We start from the raw sequence: 21,644 nt of genomic DNA on the forward strand, positions 1-21,644 counted from the left end.
TGCCTTTAGTGCCATAAAGATAAGAGACAAGTTCAGCAAGAAAGATGGAGGAGGGCCACAGGGCTTTCAGAAACTATTTAGTCTCTGACCTCACTTTTGTAAAGAACCATTGGCTTTTGAGTTTCCCAGACAAATGTCACTCTCCCAGGGCTGAGACTGCTGGGGTCTGAGATGTTACCTCCGTGATGGAAAGTGTGGCTGGAACTCCACACTTTCTGACAATTCATGCCCGAAGCCTCGGGGGTGGGAGGCAAGGGGACATCTTGGGTACATGAGATGAAATAGAATATTGAGGTCTTTCAATATCCCCCCACGGTGGAGGAAAAGAAACATTGCAGAAAGGAATGTGTCTTTCTTAAGTGGAAGGGTTTGAAAGTTCAGGTCCAAGTCAGAATATCAGAGCAGGGAGCTGCGCCTATGTCACCGAACACAATTTCCTCATTTTATAAATGAAGGAACCGAAATCCAGCAAGGTTATATGACACAGCCCAATTTGTGTCAGTACAAGGCAAAGAATGAAGCTCAGGAAAGGAGTGGAAAGGGCCCATAAATGTGAGGATAAGGAAGATGCCATTCATCCTGGTATTCTCCAGCTCCCTGTCCAGTTCCTGACACACAGTAGCTACGAGCTTCATTAACATTGGTCACGTGACCAACCAACAGCCTGATCTGACTGAATGAACCCATGGATGCTATGTTCCTACCTTGTGTTCCCTGGTAACCAGCTGGACCCACACACCATCCATTTCACACAGAGGATTATTTCATTGGAGGTGCTAAGAGGCCTCTCTCTACTTGCTGAGAGTTTTCTTTCTTTCTTTCTTTTTTTTTTTAGAGAGAGAGAGAGTGAGAGAGAGTGCACAAGACGGGGTAGGGTCAGAGGGAGAAGCAGACTCCCCACTGAGCAAGGAGTCTGGTGCAGGACTCAATCCCAGGACTCCAGGGTCATAACTTGAGCTGAAGGCAGTCACCCAACCAACTGAGCCACCCAGGCGCCTGAGAGTTTTCTTGACTGAGAGACACTTTTCTTCTTCTGAGTGTCGCTTCCTCATCGTTGATACTAAGGGTTAAATACCAGAGACTGACAGGATGTCTGTGGTGTAGCATGACAGAGAATGGGGTTTCCTTTGATGTAACTGTGTACTTGGAAGCAATAACAGAGGGAAGATTGGTAGTCAGATGTCCTGGTGTACTGGGCCAGCAGTTGGGGATGGTGGCCACAGCTCCTGTGATTGCAGAGGAGATTGGATTGCAAAAGCCACCCAGTTCCACTGGAGAATTAAAACTAAACAGAGCCATTATTTGACTTGGCCTCTTCCGAATCCATGGTTTCACCTCTTTGCTTTGACTGTGTCCTGGTGTGGCTGCTAGTACTCACAGGTAAGTCTGGGCACGGACCTTCACAATTGGATACTACAGGATAAAGATACAAGGATGGTCATTGCAATGTTTGCAGTAGCAAGTTTGGAAACAACCTAAATGCCCACCAGTGGGGGAGTAGGTGAGTAAGCTGTGATAGATGCTGCAAACAGGGAGGCCGACTACACATAGAGATATGGAATGTCTCTGAGTCCAAATGTCAATTGAAAAAAGGTGCGGAAGGATGCGTATATTAGATTTTATTTGTGTATGTATGTTGCAGGAGTGGGAATACATGAGTGCTTCTTACTGTATGGACTCTGGGAAGGGGGACTGGAACACGGGAAGGAGGAGAGAGAGGGAGTTTCCTTCTCATATACCTTTTATGTGGTTTAAAGATTTTACTATATACATATATTTATTAATATGTATATGTAAAGGCAATTAATTTTAAACCTCAAAATAGCCTGAGTGGTTTCAAATACACAAGCTTCATATTCAGCCAATGGTTTTTATTCATTATGTGCCAAGTGCTTAAAAAAAATGAGAGAGGGGCACCTGGGTGGCTCAGTTGGTTGAGCGTCTGACTTTGGCTCAGGTCACAATTTCAGGGTCCTGGGATCGAGCCCCGCATCAGGCTTTCTGCTCAGCTGGGAGTCTGCTTCTCCCTCTCCCTCTGCCTGCCACTCCCCCTGCTTATGTTCTCTCTCTGTCAAATAAATAAATAAAATCTTTAAAAAAATTTAAAAATTAAAAAAGAGAGAGAGATTTATGTCAGTTTAACTGCCTTTCTTCAATGAGCGGCCAACTAGCCCAGACCGCTGAGCTGTTTTACTGGCTGACAATGACTCATTTTCTGATTATCTATTTCCATTGGCCTTGCCCTCCAGTGTTCACAGGGTTGGACCACAAGTCTCTCTTAGGGCATTGGTTTTCAAAGTGAGTTTCCAAGACTGGCCATCTCAACAGCTCCTGGGAACTTGCTAGAAATTCAAATTCTTTTACCCCACCCCAGACCTATTGAATCAGGATCTCTAGCAGTTGAGCCCAGCCATCTGTGTTTTAATACATCTTCCCAGTGATTCTGATGCTCCTCAAGTCTGAGAATCATTGTCATAATGAATCATCTTCCAAACAGGATGGCAGCACTGGTTTGCTTTTTATTCTATAAGGCATTACTTACAGTTTTCTTGAAACCAACCAACCTCACTCATTGCCTGATCTTGCTCTCTTTCCCTGTCTATTTAGGGTCTTTGGAAGGGGTATACGTAGCTGAAGTGGGTCAGAATGCTGATATACCCTGCACCTACTCTCCAACCACTTCTGATGATCTTGTGCCTGTCTGCTGGGGCAGGGGACCCTGTCCTTTGTTTGAATGTCATAGTATGGTGCTCAGCACAGATGGAAGGAACTTGAAATATCAGACATCCAACAGATACCAGCTAAAGAGGAATATCCACAAAGGAGATGTGTCCTTGACTATAGAGAACGTGACTAAAACAGACAGTGGGACCTATTGCTGCCGGATCCAATTCCCCGGCCCAATGAATGATAAAAAATTAAACGTGGAGTTGTTCATCAAACCAGGTGAGTGGACCTTTGCATGCCTTCTTGAATAAAATCACCAGCAGGTTAATAGTAAATATACTGCTTGGTCTCTCTTCTGGATCTCCCCAGTTACAGCCGTGGGGGTGGGTCACTAAGACCTGAAGTTTAACATGTTCCACCAGCGATGGCCAGCCACTTTTAATTACCTTCATCTATTTTAAAACTCATGGACAGGATCTACAGAATGGGAGGAAAGTCAAGATTGGTGGTTCGAGAACCTGACTGCTCATTAGAATCACCTGTACAGTTTTTTAACACCTATAGCTCCTTGGTCCCTACCCACGAACCAGAGAAATGGCATCTCTGGAGGTAAAGCCCCAGCACTAGGATTTTCCAAAGTCTACCTTAAACGATTCTCCCCCCTGTGCAGCCAGGATTGAGAACCACTGGACAGTGTACAGGTGGGGTGCATGTGCTCACACGTTTTAAGATTTATAGAGCATAGGGGTGCCTGGGTGGCTCAGCTGTTGAGCATCTGCGTTCAGCTCAGGTCATGATCCCAGGGTCCTGGAATGGAGCCCCACGTCGGGCTCCCTGCTCCTTGGTAAGCCTGTTCTCCCTCTCCCACTCCCCCTGCTTGTGTTCCCACTCTCGCTGTGTCTCTCTCTGTTAAATAAATAAATAAATAAAATCTTAAAAAAAAAAGATTTATAGAGCATATAGTGTGTGGCTGATGGAGCTGAGTTCAAATCCAACTTTGCCTTTTAACTATCTGTGTGATCTTGGGCAAGTTATCCAAACTCCGTGAACTCCTCCTCTGTGAAATATGGTAATTCCTACCATGCAGGCCCCTGGAGGGATTTTACGAGGTGTTTTATGGAAAGCATTTAGCATGGCCATTTGGGTGGCTGTTAGTTCTATTATTAACAATTAGACTGTGGCAATGATGACTGTAACACGCCTCTGCCCAACAATTTAAGAGTGTCGTACACTCTCAAGGAAGGTGTTCAGGTAGGTTTGGCAGTTGGGCATCTGCTTCTCTTCATTTGTCGCGTTTCCTATTTTTTCTGCTGCCCCTTTTATTCCCTGCCACAAGCTCTCTGCTCTCAGAGGAGCCACATCCTTATGTGATTATTATTCTGATTATTAGCCAAGGTCACCTCTGCTCGGACTCCATGGAAGGACTTCACTGCAGCCTTTCCACAGATGCTCACCACCAAGGGACATGGCGCAGGTAATGATATGGGAAGTGTAGCAGGAAGCCCTCAGGTGTTTTCAGAGTTCAGAGGATTTGGAGTACGGGAAAGAGAGGAGAAAAGGGTTTGAGTGGAGGTGTGAATATCCCTGGGCACATGAGATGTTGTGCGTGGGGAGGGGAGTGGTGGGGACAAACCTTTGCTGGGAAAAAGGGGTCCTGAGCTAGGATTCGGAATTAGTCACAAGCAGTCCTGTGACCTGGCCGAAACCTTTCACTTCTCTGAATCTCTGCTTCTTGTTCTCTCCAAGGAGAGGGTTTAGAGACTTTGGATTTTGTAACCTAGTAAAATTCCCACTCCCCCCAAAACCAAAATTCTGGTGATCTACATATTTTGCCACATAAGAAAAAAAAAATTCTACTAATGCCATTATTGCATTAAAAAAGACATGTTTATAAATTAAATAAATTTAATCTAATAAAAAACTCATTACATTGTCATTATTTTCCAATTGACTCCCAAATTGGGATGTTTTGTCATGGATTGGCTCCAGTCCATGTTTGGGGTTGGATTCAGTGATTTCAAGGATCTTTTCTAACGAGAATGAAGCCCACCATCTTCTTTCAATTCCAGCCTCAGGAAGAGCAGCTAAATTCTTTGAGTAATTTGGCAAGGACTTTTTCATGCTGCTCTGGTAGAGAAGATGGGGCCAAAAGAGCAGACCTCAGGTCATACTGAGCAGACCTCAGGTCACACTGAGCAGACCTCAGGTCACACTGAGCAGGGAGATTAATCTTAAATGTCTCCTGTCAGATTCCTGGTCCTTCTTATACTCTCTGGAGCTCAGTCTTCCATTCAGTAAGATGAGGGTAATGACCGGCACATCCCGTATCTTAATCTCATAAATCTCTTAAGTCCCACCTCATGAGATATTAAGTAAGAAAGGGTGTCTCAAGTGCTTAGCCCAGTATTTGGTCATAGTATGTACTCAGTACATGTTGCTTATTGTCTTTAATGTGACCAGTAAGATCTGGAGGCAGAATGAGATTGTGGTTAAGTATGTCAGTGACAGGGTTCCAATATCAGCTCTTCATACTATCTTTGTGAGCTCAAAGGAAAATTGCTCAAACTCTATGAGGCTCAATTTCCCTACCTCTTCATTGGGGGTAATCCCAGTGTTTATTGCATAAGATTGTTGTAAAAATTGAGTGTGACAATGTATGCAAAGTGCTCAGTGTAGTACTTGGCTCACAGAAAGCACTGGAATATTAGTTATTATTATAATTATTAACTCCAGCTCTCTACTGGCTTAATCTTTGGTGGTTCTTTAGTGATTGGTAGCCAATATCTCTTATGCAATTAGTGAGAAAACTAAATATGGTGGGGCCAGATGACAACCCTCATCCCGAAAGGAATTTAAAGTTTAAGAACCACATTGGTGGAACTGCTAAGTAAACATGAATCTTAACCACACGCAAGATTTTCTAATGTAAATACAGTTTCTGCTTCCCTGTAATTAACCCTAATCAAGTCATACCCCATATTTATTGTATGCCCATGTTCCCATCCTGGGCTCCAATGTTCTTTACAATGTCACCACCAAGTGGGCATTCACTGTATGCCCACACACCTTCCTCACGAGGCAGTGCATTTCCTCGGGGTTGTCGAGATCATAAACAAGTCCTTTTCTCTTGAGTTTTTACTTGTTAGTTCCTTCCCTCTAGGGCAACAAAGATGGGGTCTCCTCTTGCAAGTCAACTTGGTGTAGGTATATATACCTTTTCTTTTAGTGTGGAACGTGGGTACATTGAATATGTTTGCTATTAAGTGGAGTGGAGCATTAACAAGTAAAAGTTCCAAGAGTCTTGGAAGCTCCTAAACATACCTTGAACACAAAACAATGTCCTGTCTCTTCCACCTGAAGGAGGCAGAACCAGGTTATGGTGAGTCCTCAGCTCTGAAGGTAGACTTGGTTTGAATCTCAGGTTTGCCAATTACTGGTTGTGTGATCTTAGGGAAAGTACTTCTCTGAGACTCAGGTTCTTCATCTGAAAAATGGAAAAATAATAGTACCTATATATTGAGGTGAAGATTAAAAGCTATTATGCAAATAAAGTGCTAAGCACCATGTCTGGCAGGTAATATGTGCTAGATGGTAACTATAGTTTTATGTACTTTTAAGAACATTGCATCCCACCCCTACTACCCTCTCCACTCCAGCTGAGTCTTGGGTTCTCTAGGGAAACCAATGCAGATTTTTCTAACTGTGCCAGTCACCTTGGTTGATGGCTATCTATGCAAAATTAAGCTGTGATAATCAATAAAATAGAGTGCTGTTGGAGTATTTTCACTGTAAATTGAAAAAAAAAAATAGAAGTCAGTCTTACCTTTTAGACCACGAAAAATAATTATAGGGAAGCAGAAACTGGAATTACATTAGAAAATCTTATGTGTGGTTAAGATTCATGTTTACTTAGCAGTTCCACCAATGTGCTTTTTACACTTTAAATTCCTTTTGGGTAGTAATAAGAGCAAAGGTAAGTGGAAGAGAATCTCTTTTATTTCCTTTTTTAAAAAATATTTTTAGGCTGAGAATATTAAAATTTTAGTATTAAAATCATGGTTTGTTAAACCAGGGGCTCTACATGAAAGGACTTAGACCTTTAGGCTTTCAGAAAGTGGCCATGACATTTAAGAAGTTTCAGAGCCTGGAGTGGTGGGGGGGTGGGAGGGGTGGGGCCGCTGGTGATAGACATTGGGGAGGGTATGCGCTATGGTGAGTGCTGTGAATTGTGTAAGCCTGATGAATCACAGACCTGTACCTCTGAAACAAATGATACATTATATGTTAAAAAAAAAAAGTAGGAAGAGAAAAATGAAGGGGGGGAAATCGGAGGGGGAGACGAACCATGAGAGACTATGGACTCTGAGAAATAAACTGAGGGTTCTAGAGGGGAGGGGGGCTGGGGGATGGGTTAGCCTGGTGATGGGTATTAGAGAGGGCACGTTCTGCTTGGAGCACTGGGTGTTATACATAAACAATGAATCATGGATCACTACATCAAAAACTAATGATGTAGTGTATGGTGACTAACATAACATAATAAAATAAAATTTAAAAAAAAAAAAAGAAGTTTCAGAGCCTCCGACTCAGCCAGAGACAGGCGCAGGCATCCTTAATTTTCCCAAGGCTGACAATCTATTGATTTTTAGAAGGCTGTGTCTGTGAAGTTGTGGCCTGTGCCCATGCTGTTGGCTGCTCTGCTCCCTGTGCCTGGCACAGAGTAGGGGTATAGACATGTTTATCAAATACATAGACAAATAAATAAATGGTAAAAAGGAAAGAAGCTGAGCTGGCAACTGGGCGATGTGACCACTTAGTAATGACCGTGCCAAGGTGAAGGTTGTTGAAGGCAGCATAGTTAAGAGTATATGTTTGAAGCCATGCAGACCTAAACCGGAAGGCCATTTCTGTTATTCATTAAGCTGTGTAACCCTGGGTAAGTCCCTTCCCTTCTGAATTCTCAGCTTCTTCATCTGTGTAATGGGGCTAATAGTCCCTACTTTAGGATAATTGTTTTGTACGCTAAATGAGATCCCTTGCTCAAAGAATTTAGCACGATGTCTGCTCATGATAAATTAGAGCCATGGTTATTATTATTTTCCTTTTTAGACAACTAAATATCCTGTCTCCCTCTTAATGAGTAAAGGTTAAATTTTTTCAGGAAAATTAACTTGCTATCTTTCAAAGTCTAATTACAATATAATGCCTGCTTGAGTGTTATCAATGTTGTTGGAATTCTGCAGCCCTCTTTGGGGCCCTGTGGACACAACAAACCACATACTCAACAGAGGTCTTCCTGGCAGAGGTCTCCTTTTCATGGAACCTAAGTAGTTGGGTTCATTATCTGGTTAAAAAAGATACGGTCATCCTAAAATTGATTTGCAAGTGTTTAGAAAATTTTGTTCTCACAATAAATTATTGTGAAGAGTATAGAGTAAAATTAATTTCCAATAGGATTAGAGGCATAGGCATCTTTAGGATTTTTTAAAAAGCCAGATAAAAGAAAACATTCTAAACTGTTCTTTTGGCTATTTTTTTTCTCTTTATGGCAGAGACACAGACACTGGAGGCCCTCCATGATAACCAACAAACAGTAAGTGACTTTGTGTGTATGTGTGTGTGTGTGTGTGTATGTGTGTGTGCGCTAACCTCATGCTCAACTCAGAGAAAAGAAAGTTCAGCTTTAGTCTTCCTTCTTGTTTGCTCTGTGCTTGGGGAAGAAAAAATGCCTTAATCTCCCTTAGCCTCAGAGCCCTTGGCTGTGACATGTTGATGATACCAGTTCTAACTGCACAGGCCTATTGTAAGGGTGAAATGAGGGGATGGAGGTAAAGTGCCCAGCACATGGTAAGTGCTGGGAAACCCAAATGAAGAAACACTACCCCCTTGTCCCTCTTCTCCTATTTCAGAACTGTATGCCACTGTGGATGGTTCAAGGACCCTCCAGCTCCCTAGAGTATATTTCTTCTCATTTCCATGGCAACCCTAATGAGAAAGATTATTTAAATTTTTTTATATGTGACAAGACACCAGTCAGGAATATTTTAAGCCAAGAATTTCTATATCCAACTATAAATAAATCAATATTTTAATTAACCACAAATTTAGTGTCTCCCACCTTTTCAGAATAAAAGGGAATCCCCTAGATAGCAAGCTTACAGTAGCGACTTAGAGATTCTTTGGGGACATATCCAGGAGTCTGCCTTCATTTGACTAAGTCCCCTACTTGTGTGTTCACTACCGAGGCTCAGCACTGTGTTTGTCCCTCCCCCTCTCTGCGACCAAGGACTGACTCTAAGTACCTCTGGACATCCATAGTGTTTAACGCGTAGTATCTGGCATATAGCACTCCTGCAGTAAATGTTTATTGAGTAAATGGAAGATTTAATTCCTTTGACATCTTTTTTTTTAAAGATTTTATCTATTTATTTGGGAGAGAGAGAATGAGATAGAGAGAGAAAGCATGAGGAGGGGAGGGTCAGAGGGAGAAGCAGACTCCCTGCTGAGCAGGGAGCTCGATGCGGGACTTGATCCCAGGACTCCAGGATCATGACCTGAGCCGAAGGCAGTTGCTTAACCAACTGAGCCACCCAGGTGCCCCTGCATCTTTGTTTTAAAAGTGTTTACTATTATTGTTTTTAAAGGGGGAACATTGGCTGAAGTTTTGAAAGCAGAAGAATTTTCTGACTCTCAGTTAAAAAATCCAATTGATTAGAGCAATAGCCATAATAGTTATCACTGCTTAAGCATTTATTGTATACAAGGCCCTGTGCCAAGCATTTTATATATCTCATCACTTAATTTTCCCAAGAACTCTACACAATGGTGGCAGAGCTGGGGCTTGAACTCAGAACTGTCTGACTGCAAAGGCCTGGCTCTTAAATCGCTGCCTTTCTGTGAGTGTGGGTGTTTCTCTGCAAGACACCAAATTTTGACCACTCTGAAACTCCCTGGAATGCCAGGGACGTTGAATGAATGGGGTTCCACTCTAAAGCCCATTCTTATTTGAGGGGGAGGGGATTCCATTTACTAAGGGCTCCTTGTGCCCCTAACAGCATAGAAGTGACACATTTTATTCCCTTACTAACTCTGAAGAGTATGCTCATCCCTTTCTTTGGTGGTTTGAGGCCTGTCTGGAAGGAGACACGTCACGAGTAGTCTCAAGGTCCCTGCACCGCTGTGGTGCTGTAAAAGGGACTGTCTGGTGCACAAGTCACGAGAGTGGCTGAGCACACAACTGATTTCTGGCCATCTGCTGCAGTCCAGTTTGTGTTTCCCTAGCAAATACCTACATGGGCTAATGAGTTACAAGACGCTGGTACGACCACCAGAATGGCTGTCTACATCGGAGCAGGGATCTCTGCTGGACTGGCTCTCCTTCTTATCATTGGCGCTTTAATTCTCACATGTAAGTTGGTTCATGTTGCTTCTCTCTCTCTCTGATGAGGAACTGTTAACAAAGGAAACAACACAAACCTAGATATAAATATAAGCTTATATTTATACCTGAAGGTGATAAAACTGAATACTCTGTAGTCCTCCTGAAACTACCAATAGTAATAGCTATTTTTTACTCAATGTTTACCATGTAATATGCAGGCATTGTGCCAAATGTTTTTACCTCCATTTTATCATCACCGTCTTATGCAGTAGGTAGTATTTATAACTATTTTGTAAGGTAGGAAGTAGAGCTACGAGAGAGTAAGCTGCTTTGCCAAGTTTTCAGAATCCCTAAGAGGCAAAGCTGGAATTCAAACCCAGGCAGGCTGATTGTAGCACCTAGTCTCTTACCTTTGGCTAGGAACACAAATCTCTTTAAGTAATGCATTAGGTTTATTAGGAAGCACAACAACAAACGTAGTTTCTTTCTGTGAATTTTCCTATCTTATTTGTTCCTTAGGCACAGGTCTTTAGAGAGAGATGACAAGTCCTTTTACCAATGGGCCATTGGCTGGGATTACAGCATTTGTGTTTTGCTTCATGGCACTCACGCACACATTGTTTTCTAAGTTATTTTTATTTAAAAAAACCTTAAGGTATGGTTTATATACTCTTTTTTTTCTATATAATTTATTGTGAGGTGATCAATGTTAAATATTAATATTCATCTGTTTCAATTCATGTCTTCTTGACCAATTCTTCTTTTTTTCCTTCCAATTGCATGGCTTTGAGGCAATGAATTTTAACCACGATAGTTTTGCACTTGAATATTCATCTGTACTACCTATATGGTCATTACATGCAGTTGTGGTCCTAGTGGTTTTATCAGAGCCATCCTGTGAACAGTTTCTGGAAAACATCAGGACAACCTTCATTCATCTTCACCTCATAGGGCTCTATTGCACCTCGAAGAGCCCAGCAACTGGCCTGCAGACCCTACAGCCCGGCCCATGTGGCCGACAGTGCCCCACACCTGGTTTATATACTCTAACTGCATATTTAAAGTATGTTCAACTTGATGAATTTCAGTAGAGAATCACACTTTGGGACCTATCACTACAATCAAGACCCAACTATTGCCATTGCCCCAGAAGCCTCACACACTGTTGTAATTGCAATATATTGTCTTCTCTTCAAGGGCAGAGGCCAAGGCCTTATACCACAGGGCTTAGTACATTCTAGCAGCCTTTCCTACTAATACTTAAACATGGATGGCATATCAGGTGACCAAACATCCCAGATTTCCCCAGGTATGACGGGGTTCCTAGGCTGTGGGATTCCAGTGCTAAAACTGGGACAGTGCAGGGAAAACCAGGACGAATTGGTTACCCTAGTTGTGCGGCTTAAAGCTGCTGAGTGCTTTATGTGCATTAAATCCTCATAACTACCCTCCTGAGAAAGATACTAATATTACATTCTAATTTACCAAATGGAGAACTAGCAGCTGTCCAAAGTCATATGGTTAATTGACAGATATGGAATCTGAAGACAAGATTCTCCTGTTCCTCCCCATTATGCTGTTCTGCCATTATCGGTAAATGGATTGTTCAAAGAAAGAAGCTACCCCATCCACACTTACCTGGGTTTACTGAGAGGTAGCAGGGGAGTTTGTGAATCGATCACATGAATGTAACGCCTACAGATTGATCAAGGGCAATAACAGCCCTCACTACCTTTCTGAGTTCTGCCATGGCGTGGATCTTAGGGGCCATTCTAGTTCATTTAAAGAGGCTTGAAGTGAGGTTTAAAACCAAGGTGACAGGTGTTTAAGTCAGGACATCAAAGCCATTAATTGGCAGCAATACAATCGGCAATCCTGTATCTTTCTAGTGCGCTCTCTGCAATGAGCATCCACACCTCAGTACTACTCAAACCTCCCTCATTTCTCACTCAACCGATGAAGTATCAAAGACCTGTTCCTTCACCTTTGCCCTAGCCAAGACTTCATTCCTCCTTTTACCCCTTTCTCTGGAATCATCTACCTCTTCCTTTCTATTTATTCTACTGTCATTAGCATAAAAATACGTTCTAACTCACACATTCCTCCTTAGCTACTCCTTCTCCGTTCTCCTTCACAGGCAAATCTCTCAGATGAGTTTTTCCTACTTCTTATCCCCTGAACTCTCCAACCCATCCTTTAGCTTCTGCACCCGAAGCACCGAGGAAATAGTTTTAGTCAAGCTCACCGACGACCTCCATTTTCTAAATCCAGTAGACACCTCTGTCTTCATTGTCGTCAATCTTTTAGCAATATTTAACCAAATCAATCCTCACTCATTCTATAAAGTCTTCCTTCTCTGGGCTTCTAGAACACCACTCTCCTACTTCATTGGCCATTTCTTTTCAGTCATTTTTGTTATTTCTTTTTCTGCTTGACCTTTAGATGTTGATATTCTTCAGGGCTGGCCCTTTCCCTTTCTTCTACACCCTTTAGGTGATGATCTATATTTCCACAGGCTTACAGGTCATCCTTAATTTCCCTCTCCAACTCAGAGTGTTTGTATTGTTGATATCTCCACTTAGATGTCTCCCACGTTTAACATGTCCAAAATGGAGGTCTAGAGTCCATATTCCACCTTCCCAGAACACAACTTCTGTCTCTCTGGTCTTCCCCATTATAGTGTTTTTCTACCATCCATCTGGTTGCTTAAGCCAGAAAGCCAGAGGACGTCCTTGAATCCTGTTTCCTCCTAAGACAAAATCCAGTTTTAATTCCTGCAGACTTTCTCCAAAATACATGTAAAATCCATTTATTATTCTGCACCTCTTGGTCACCACCTTACTCTTATCTGAGGCATCATGATCTCTACTTCTTCATTTTTTTTTTATACCTCCTTTTAATCTTTTCCTCACATAGCAGCTAGGGTGATCTTAAAACCCAATCAGCTCTCATATTTCTGCTCTCCAATTATATCTTAAAGGTCTTGGAATAAAATCCAAAATCTTGATTATGACTTAAAGGGTCCTTTGAAGCTAGCCCCAGCCTAGCTCTCAGACCTTATCTTGGGCCACTCTCTTATTTCAGTTTCAGGAACCCACCATCATCTTTATTAGGGGTTCCCTCTACCTGAATTCTCCCCCTGGCTCTTCACTTGGCTGACATATTCTCTTTGTTCAGAACTGAGCTTAAAATTCACCTCTTCAGAGAGATTTTTCCTGACTGCCTTCTCTGTCATCTGTTCTAGTACATTGTTAGTTCCACCATTAGAGATTATTATTTTAAATGCCTCCCTAACTAGAACACAAGTTTTAAGAAGTCAGGGCTCACAATTCACTTTTGCATCCCCAGTGCCTAGCATACTACCAGGCACATAGTAGATTTTCCATATATTTGCTGAATGTAAGAAATGCATCTTTATTACTTACTGGCATAATCCATGTAATAAATCAAGACACACACTGGTAGTTTGATTTATTTCAATCCAAGGGGAGACCAGATTTCCCTAAACAATCCTTGCCTCCAGTGTGTTCATTTTATTTCTTATCTCATTTGTTTTATGAGAGCATTTTTAATCGACTTTTCTTCCACCTTTTACCTAGGGTATTCTTATAGAAAAGAGAAGTTACAGAATTCAAGGTAAGAATAATGGGTGGGGTAGGGGAAGGTGGGAATCTTGGAGGCCCCTACTCTATGGCTTTGCTCTTAGAAGTCCTGCCCTAGGATTTAAACTTATACTTCGTTCTTACCTTAGGCATGGATTAATGCAATACCAGTTAAACACTGCTCTGTTTTCCTTTCTTATTTCTCTAGCTTCCTTGCCTAAAGTTACAGAATTCATCTCCCTATTGATAGGAAGTGCTTTTATTGTATATTAATATATATATATTTTCCCAATGAATTGACCCTTCCAGTGATTGAGCTACATTCAGGCTCTCGTTGGGCACTGGGTTACAAAAGTGAGCAAGAAACACAGAATCTACTCTTAGGGCTTTTATAGCTAAGCCCAGGCATTCTTAACTTACATGTCTATTAGAATCACCTAGGGCACTTGAACATATTGCTGCCAACCCCAGAGCAAATAAATTAGAATCTTTGGGGATGAGACCTAAGCATAGGTGTTTTTCTAAAAGTTTTCCAGGTCATACTAGTGTGGGAACAGGGTTAAGATCTACGGGTCTATTATACTGCAGTTTTGGTATCCATTTTTGACTATATACACATGTATACATATACACACATGCACACACACGTCCATTCCAAATACACAAAGCTTAAATAACTTCTAGTAGAATTTAGTGATATTTGGTACATGGGTAGAATGCAGTAAAAAAAAATGACTCTGCCTATTGAATACTATCTAAACCACGAGTAATTATAGACAAAGTATAGATAGTGTATTTATGAAGACAAAATACTCTACAGTAAAAAAGTCCAATAAGGCCAAATAAAATATTTAATTATCATTGGCTTTCAATCATCTGTACCAGGATTTGTTATTAGAGCTGAAACTTGAAATGTGATACTACCCATAGGTAATATTTACATGCATTAATTCATTATTTGGTTGAAATTATTTGGTTAATGTTCATCTCTATCTATATATGTAACCTCATAGAAAATTAGGGCATTATTGCCACATTAGCATCTATATCCCTTGATACAGCACATGATGCTTAGTAGGCACTTAAATATCTGATGATTGAGTGAATAAATATTCCTTATGGCAGCCCTGTGAAATAGAATGCTTATTATTCCCATTTTATAGACTAGGACACTGAGACGCAGTTTACTAACATACAGCCTTCATGGGATTTTCGTGTATTGTTCACTGAAGCATTTCTTGCTTCTTAGAACAATATGTAACACATTAAATATTTCTGGATTGAGTGAATGAAAAAAGAAACAATCAGCCACCCAATTTACCCAAGGTCATATGGCTGGTTAAGAGACAGAATTCAAACTCAAGTCTGATTGGGTCCATTACATATTCATATTTTTTTTCTTTTTGAAATTGTTCAAGCCCACAGAAGAACTGAAGTTACCGTACAAGGAACAAGAGAAACTTTCAAGGAAACTCGTGATTTAACATTTTGATGTACTTGCTTGGTCTGTTTCTCTGTTTATATAAACAGTTTTTTTCCTGAACCATTTGTAAGGGCATTTCAGGCATCTTGACACTTCACCTCAACACCTCATTCTGTCCCTCCTTATAATACAATGCCATTTTTGTGCTTAAGAAAATGAAGATGAATTCAAATTTCCTCAATTGTTCCACACATTATTTTATTGATGTTTTATGGCCTTTTCCTCCTAGTTAGGACCTGATCAAGGATCATGGGCTACATTTGGTTGTTGTTTCTTCAGCCAAGCTTGTTGTCTTAACTCTATTCTGTGCTGCCTAGGAGATGCTGAACTCAACTGCAACATTTCTTTCCACAGCCTCGTCACTTTGGCCAACCCCCCTCCCTCGGGGTTAACAAATACAGGAGCAGGAGGAATGCACTTGCAGGAAAACATCTATATCATTGAAGAGAACATATATGAAATGGAAGATCCATATGAATACTACTGCTATGTCAACAATGGGCAGCAATCCTGACAACCTAGAGGTTTAACTCTTTAAATGCCACCAGATCCCACTATGTCATTTTTGAGTGTGGTTTCATCTTTGGAAACTATGAAATGTGTCAGCTCATTGGTTTTAGAGACTCTGTCCACAGCCACCGAGCAGAGTTTTTACATTTTCTGAAGATAATTAGCTCCCACAGGGAGGGAACTGTGACCTGCACTGTAGTTAGGCACAACATTACCTCTGTGTTTCAGCCACCAGGGCTACCCAACTCAGAGACTGCTTAATAGGAGCATTAGAGCTCAAATGGGCTTTTATATAGAGTAGGAATTCTTAATATGCAGTCCCTGAAATGCTGGGAAATTCAGTCACATGATGGATCCACAAAACTCCTGAAAATATAGGAAAAATTACATGCTGAGATACATGCACGTCTTTTTGGACAGAAAGTCAAAAGGGGCCGCTGATTTTCAAAGAGATCTGTGACCTATAAAAAGTTAAGCTACTGGAGGGGAGGAGATGGTCTCGAATGTTCTCTCTGAGTCTCAAGACTTAAGCTTCTCTGAATCTTGATTCTTTGACAGTAAGTGTCACTGCAGAGCTCTCCTTTGCCAGTTAGGTAGACTGCCCACCAGTTCCTGTGGTGTGGCAGGAGCTCCCAGAGAAAAAGGAAGTGTGCTCTGAGTGTGTTGTGCCAAGTTTTTTCTGGGGCGCACTCAACGGGAAATATCTCCCAGCAACTTCTCCATTCATGGAGAGAACTGGAACTCTGTTTTTCATAGAAGAAGAAGAAGCAGTGACTGGGACACAAATTCTGGTGGAAAGAAGGCAAAGGCCTCCATCCAGCAATCTATATTTATCAGCATCAAGTCTTTGGTGGAAAGACTGTAGTCCCCAAGCTTCAATTTCAAGGTGGTGGCGACTCTGTTTATCTTGCTTATTTGTTGCCTGCCCAGTGCCTGACACAGCTCTTACACATCACAGAAATTTACTAAATAATCTTTGGAGTGAAAAAACATAAGAAATGTAGCCTTCTGTAGTCTTTTCCATTGCAGGGCTTAGATAGAGCTCTTCTCGGAGAACTCACAGATACTCCTAAGATCCCATATCTGCTCTTACCCAGTTCAAAGTGGTGTTTGTTTCTTAGCATCATCTCCAGCTCAGGCCTTTGGAGGTCTGTTACTCTCTTGTCTGTGTCCTCCTTTCTCTTCTCTTCTCTCCTCTCTTCTCCTCCTTTCCCCTCCCCTCCCCTCTCCCCTCTTCTCTTCTTCTTTTCTCTTCCCTTCCCTTCTCTTCTTCTCTTTTCTTCTTCTTCTTCTTCTTCTTCTTCTTCTTCTTCTTCTTCTTCTTCTTCTTCTTCTTCTTCTTCTCTTTTTTTGGAGAGGGGCAGAGGGAGAGGGAGAGAGAGAATATTAAGCAGGCTCCATGCCTGGCATGGAGCCCCATGTGGGGCTCAATCTCACAACCCTGAGATCATGACCTGAGCTGAAATCAAGAGTCAGACACATAACTGACTGAGCCATCCAGGCACCCCAATATTCCTCTTTCTGCTGAACCTCCTTAGCACATAAAGAATCAACAATAAAGACCTGCTGCTGCCTTAAAACCGCCCCTCCCCAGGTAATAACTAAACAGCTACCATGCTCTAAGCAGAAAATGTTGGTCACCAAGGATGTAGGCAGGTTGTTTTCTTCTAAGAGTCTTTCTGGCAGTCTTGTGTGAGTCATAATGTTCAGGCTGCTTTTAGACGGTTTTAGGAAGTACTGGCTTTCTACAGAGAGATATAGAAGGGAGATCATTTTGCAAAATTATAGGCAGTAGCTCTCATACAAGACTAAAAGTTAATCATAAGTATTTTAAAGTTATGAAATTCTAGAGGGAAGGGACCTCAGAACATATTGAGACCAGCTCAATGGTTTCCCCAGGAGAAAGAGATTCTTACCCAACAAAAATCTTTAAACAAGGGTAATATATACGGGATGATCATTGCAATGGTGCTTGTAAGAGACTTTTTTCATCAACTGGGGAATAGTCGGTTATTGTGATGTCAGCATGCTGGTGCAGTTAAAAAGAATTAAGTGGTTTCCTCATTGAGGTGTTTTGCTAATTGAATGAATATTTAAGTGTCTACTGTATGCCAGGTACTCTGGTGCTGAGACCCTAGAGAGATACCAAATAGACAGACATATCCCTGACCCCATAGAACTTGTATTTGATCGGATGTAAGGAGGTTTCATTCCATTCATTTAGTCAGTGAGCATTTATTGGCATCTACTTTGTGCCAGACACTGTTCTAGTCCCTAGAAATACAGCCATGAGGGAAATAGACAAAATCCCTACTCTCAGAGAGCTTATGTCACTTGTTTGAGGAGAATGCTATCTTGCTAACAAAAAAAAAAAAAAAAAAGAAGGTTTTTTCTTTCACCTTAAAGAGATCTGGAAGAATATACCAAAATTAATATGGCAACCCCATAGGGGTAAATGGCCATGAGACAGACTTTTTCCTTTTATGTGCTTTTATAATTGTTTGAATTATTTTCTTTTGTAATAGAAAATGAGATTTCAGCATTAGAGTAATGTTTTCCTGTCTGCCTTCCTGAACATAGAAAGAAATGAAGACTCGGATAGTTAGATTCAAGATCAAGGCTGGCACTAAAGCCAGAACTGGAATCCCGGTTTTCAGAGTAGGATCTACTCTATGTCAATGATGTGGAAAGGGGAAGTTGGCAGAAAGGAGAAAGAACCCCTACAAGACTACTACAAAGAGCCCAGGAGAGAAGTGGTCACTTAATTAAAAACAGTCAAATAAGATTGAAAGTGTGGCTTGCTCTTAGAAGTTTAGGATATTTCTTCCATAGGAGATCCACAGGATGAGAGGGGGCTCCTGGATCTTTTGAGACTGAGAAACATGGTGAAACCATGTTTTATCTGCATATCACTTCCTTCTAGATTTGGGATTCCTGAGGCAGAAGTTCCAAGCAGTTCAATCCCTCCTTAGTTGATTTTTGGGTACCCCCTCATGCCTATGCTCATTTAAACTTAATTTTCATTTAAATATAAATTTGAAAAATGAAGCTGAACACACTTTTGGCTCCAGTTTCTATTCAGAAAATCTGTATCCTTCTGGAGATCAGTATAGATAGATGCCCTAGAGCAGCAATTTTTGAGATTTTTCCACCATCCTTTTCTGGGACCTAGTTGGGAGGAGAGGAAAAGGGAAGGGGCAGCTGGATCATTTGGCTGAAAGGTTCTCAAGCTTGGCTCAGATTTTAGTCCATTTTCACTGGAAAATCTATGCCAAGAAGCAATATGAATCAGAAATGTTTCAGGCTTGTAGATCCTCTGTGCCATTTCTTCAGTAATGGTGACCACAATTATAGAGATCATTCCAAGTCACTCATTTACTCATAGCAGTGATAATCTTTTGTGAATTCTTGTTCAAATTCCTTCTGCTTATGGTGTGACTCTCCTTTTCCAGAGAAAGCAGTGAGTTTTTTTTTTTATATGATTATTTAAGCTATTCATGTGTGGTGGCAGTGGGACATCTGTTTAAAAGTGCACATTATTTTAATGTAATTGTTTTGTGGGTGGGTCACCTTTGGAAAATATTTCATTATAGTTTTATATTCTATACCTGCAAGCTGTTTCATGATAAGTTGATACATTGTCCTTTGTAATTTCTACATTTTGTGTTTGTACTTTTTCATTCATTTTAAACCCAGTTCATGTAAAATAGAAATATTTTATACTCCAATGCAGTGTTTACCTTCTTTTGATCAGCTCTGAAATATCCATAATCTATACATTTATATCTAATCTGTTTTAAATTTTACTTGCAGTTTCATTTGCCATTACTGATTAACTGCATGCTGAATTTAGTTCTTGTTCAGAAAACACTTCATTAAAAAGTAGTATAAACATAGGGGAAGATTGTTTCCCACAGTTTTTTTATATTGTAACAAATAGACTATATACTCTAATATATATAGCTATACTATGATACAGACTTTTTGATTCATTTCTTTATCCCAAAGTTCACCACTATGTCTTAGCAAAAATATCTTGACCTTAATATTGGTTGAATCTGAAAATTTAAAGTAGGGATCCAAGGGAAATGAGCTTAAAAGCCTTCAGCTACCTGGGTCTCTGAAATGTTCTTGCGGGGAGCGGTGCCTTCCATCATTCTCTCCAGCAACCCTCCGACTTCAACAATTCCTATTATGTAAACAGCAGCCAAATAGCTTCTGATCGCCATGGGAGAAAAGAGTTATCCACACTTATGGAATCTCAGGTAAAAACTAAGAAATATGATGCTATCCTAGTTCCCTTATTTTAAGCAAGTGTGTTTACAAGAGGCAGTTTGGGTGGGACAGCCGATTTGGAGCCTTATAATTGTTCGAATTATTTTCTTTTGTAATAGAAAATGAGATTTCAGCATTAGAGCAATGTTTTCCTGTCTGCCTTCCTGACCATAGAAAGACTAAGTAAGAATCTATGAAATGGAAGATACACATGTTGTTAGATTGCTGTTTCCCTTATTATTGTTTTTTAACTTTTTATTTTGAAATACTTTAGGGTTTACAGAAAAAATTGCAATGATAGTACAAAGTTCCTATATTCATTCACCAGTTTCCTCTAATGTTAACTAGCTTATGTAACCATGGTACATTTGCCCAAACTAAGACATTAGCATTGCTATAATATTATTAACTACAGACTCTGGAACTGTTATTGATTTTTAAAATTTTAAATTAAATGTTTTTTGATAAATATAACAGAGTTTAGGCTAAAGGTCAGTGTCCCTATTCCCTGTCCTCTTTATCAAAATTTCTCCCCAGTCCCACTCCCCAGGAATAATCAGTGTTATTGCTTCATTCTTTTCAGCCAGCACCATCTAGTAGAAATACAATGAAAGCCACGTAGGTAATTTAAAAAAAAATTCTACTAACCACATTTAAAAAAGTAAGAAGAAACAGGTGAAATTAATTTTTAATAGATTTTTTAACTCAACCATCTGAAGTATTATTTTAATGTAGAATAACTATAAACATCCTTAATGAGTTCCTTCCCCCCGCATTTTATGCCTCAAAATCCAGTGAGTATTTTTTGTTTAGAGCACATCTCATTTCTGACTAGTCACATTTTAAGAGCACTATAGCCACATGTGGCTAGTGGCTACGGTATTAGTACTGTTCTAGATCATTCCCTATTCTCTCTCATACACAAAGACACACATTGCAACTTCCTTTTTCCACTGTTTGTAGAGGTCCATCAGTCCATGTCAGATTATACGGGATAGAAACATTCATTGAGATAACTGTGTAGTATTAAGTAGAACAAATGTGCATAATCTATTAAATCATTTCTCCATGCATAGATATTTAGCTTTTTTTCCATTTCAGATAAGGCTGCAATAAACATCCTTTATACAAAAACCTGTGTGTACTTGTGTACTTCCAAGGCATAGAGTTCTAGATATGGAACTGTAGTATCAAAAGTGATGATTGTGTTTCAAGTATTATGACTATAGAACAATATATTTTTAAATAGATATGCCAGTCATTGTATTGCTAAATGTGTATTATCTTCCTCAAGGCAGTCATTTTAGAAAACTATTTACTCCAGCAAAGTTCCTTTATCTCAAAATAGTTTTTGTTTTTTGAAATTTGACTTAAGAACCAGTTTAATCTAAAAATACACAGGCCAAGAGAATCTCTTAGGCCTGTTCCTTTGTAATCACAGCTATCATTCATTCATTCATTTCCTTCCTTCTTCTCTCCCTCCCTTCCTCCCTTCCCTCCTCCCTTCCTTCCTTCATTCCATCCATGCACCCACTCATCCATCCCAGGAATATCTTCCTGTCGTTATCCCCCATTCCACTTTTGCTCTCCTAGGAATCCATTCTCCTTACACAGCGGCGCAAGTATTTTCTTTTTCTTTTTTAAATTCATCACCCAGGTTCAATTGCTCTGTTATTTAAAACCTTTCAACAGCTTCTCATGGGACTGGATTTTTTCTGACCTCACC

At 40.5% G+C, this 21,644-nt stretch overlaps 1 protein-coding gene across 1 annotated transcript; it reads left to right on the top strand.

Moving 5' to 3' along the window:
- The first annotated feature begins 1,132 nt into the window (after positions 1-1,132).
- Positions 1,133-19,333, top strand: HAVCR2 (hepatitis A virus cellular receptor 2). Its single transcript, XM_028106614.2, has 7 exons — positions 1,133-1,380; positions 2,608-2,946; positions 4,058-4,141; positions 8,220-8,260; positions 9,949-10,075; positions 13,648-13,684; positions 15,488-19,333. The coding sequence occupies exons 1-7, from the start codon at positions 1,326-1,328 to the stop codon at positions 15,645-15,647; spliced, it is 843 nt and encodes a 280-aa protein (XP_027962415.1). The 5' UTR covers positions 1,133-1,325; the 3' UTR covers positions 15,648-19,333.
- Positions 19,334-21,644: the final 2,311 nt, after the last annotated feature.

The sequence above is a fragment of the Eumetopias jubatus genome, unplaced genomic scaffold, assembly GCF_037043125.1.
Source record: "Eumetopias jubatus isolate StellerSeaLion01/CBP00866 unplaced genomic scaffold, mEumJub1_p1.0 scaffold_5, whole genome shotgun sequence".
Taxonomy (NCBI): Eukaryota; Metazoa; Chordata; class Mammalia; order Carnivora; family Otariidae; genus Eumetopias; species Eumetopias jubatus.

Excerpts from the sequence above, each read along its gene's own strand:
- HAVCR2 (XM_028106614.2), top strand. The coding sequence starts at position 1,326 with ATGGTTTCACCTCTTTGCTTTGACTGTGTCCTGGTGTGGCTGCTAGTA. Across the intron at positions 1,381-2,607 it reads GTGGCTGCTAGTACTCACAG|GGTCTTTGGAAGGGGTATAC; the intron begins GTAAGTCTGGGC and ends CTGTCTATTTAG. Across the intron at positions 4,142-8,219 it reads CACCAAGGGACATGGCGCAG|AGACACAGACACTGGAGGCC; the intron begins GTAATGATATGG and ends TCTTTATGGCAG.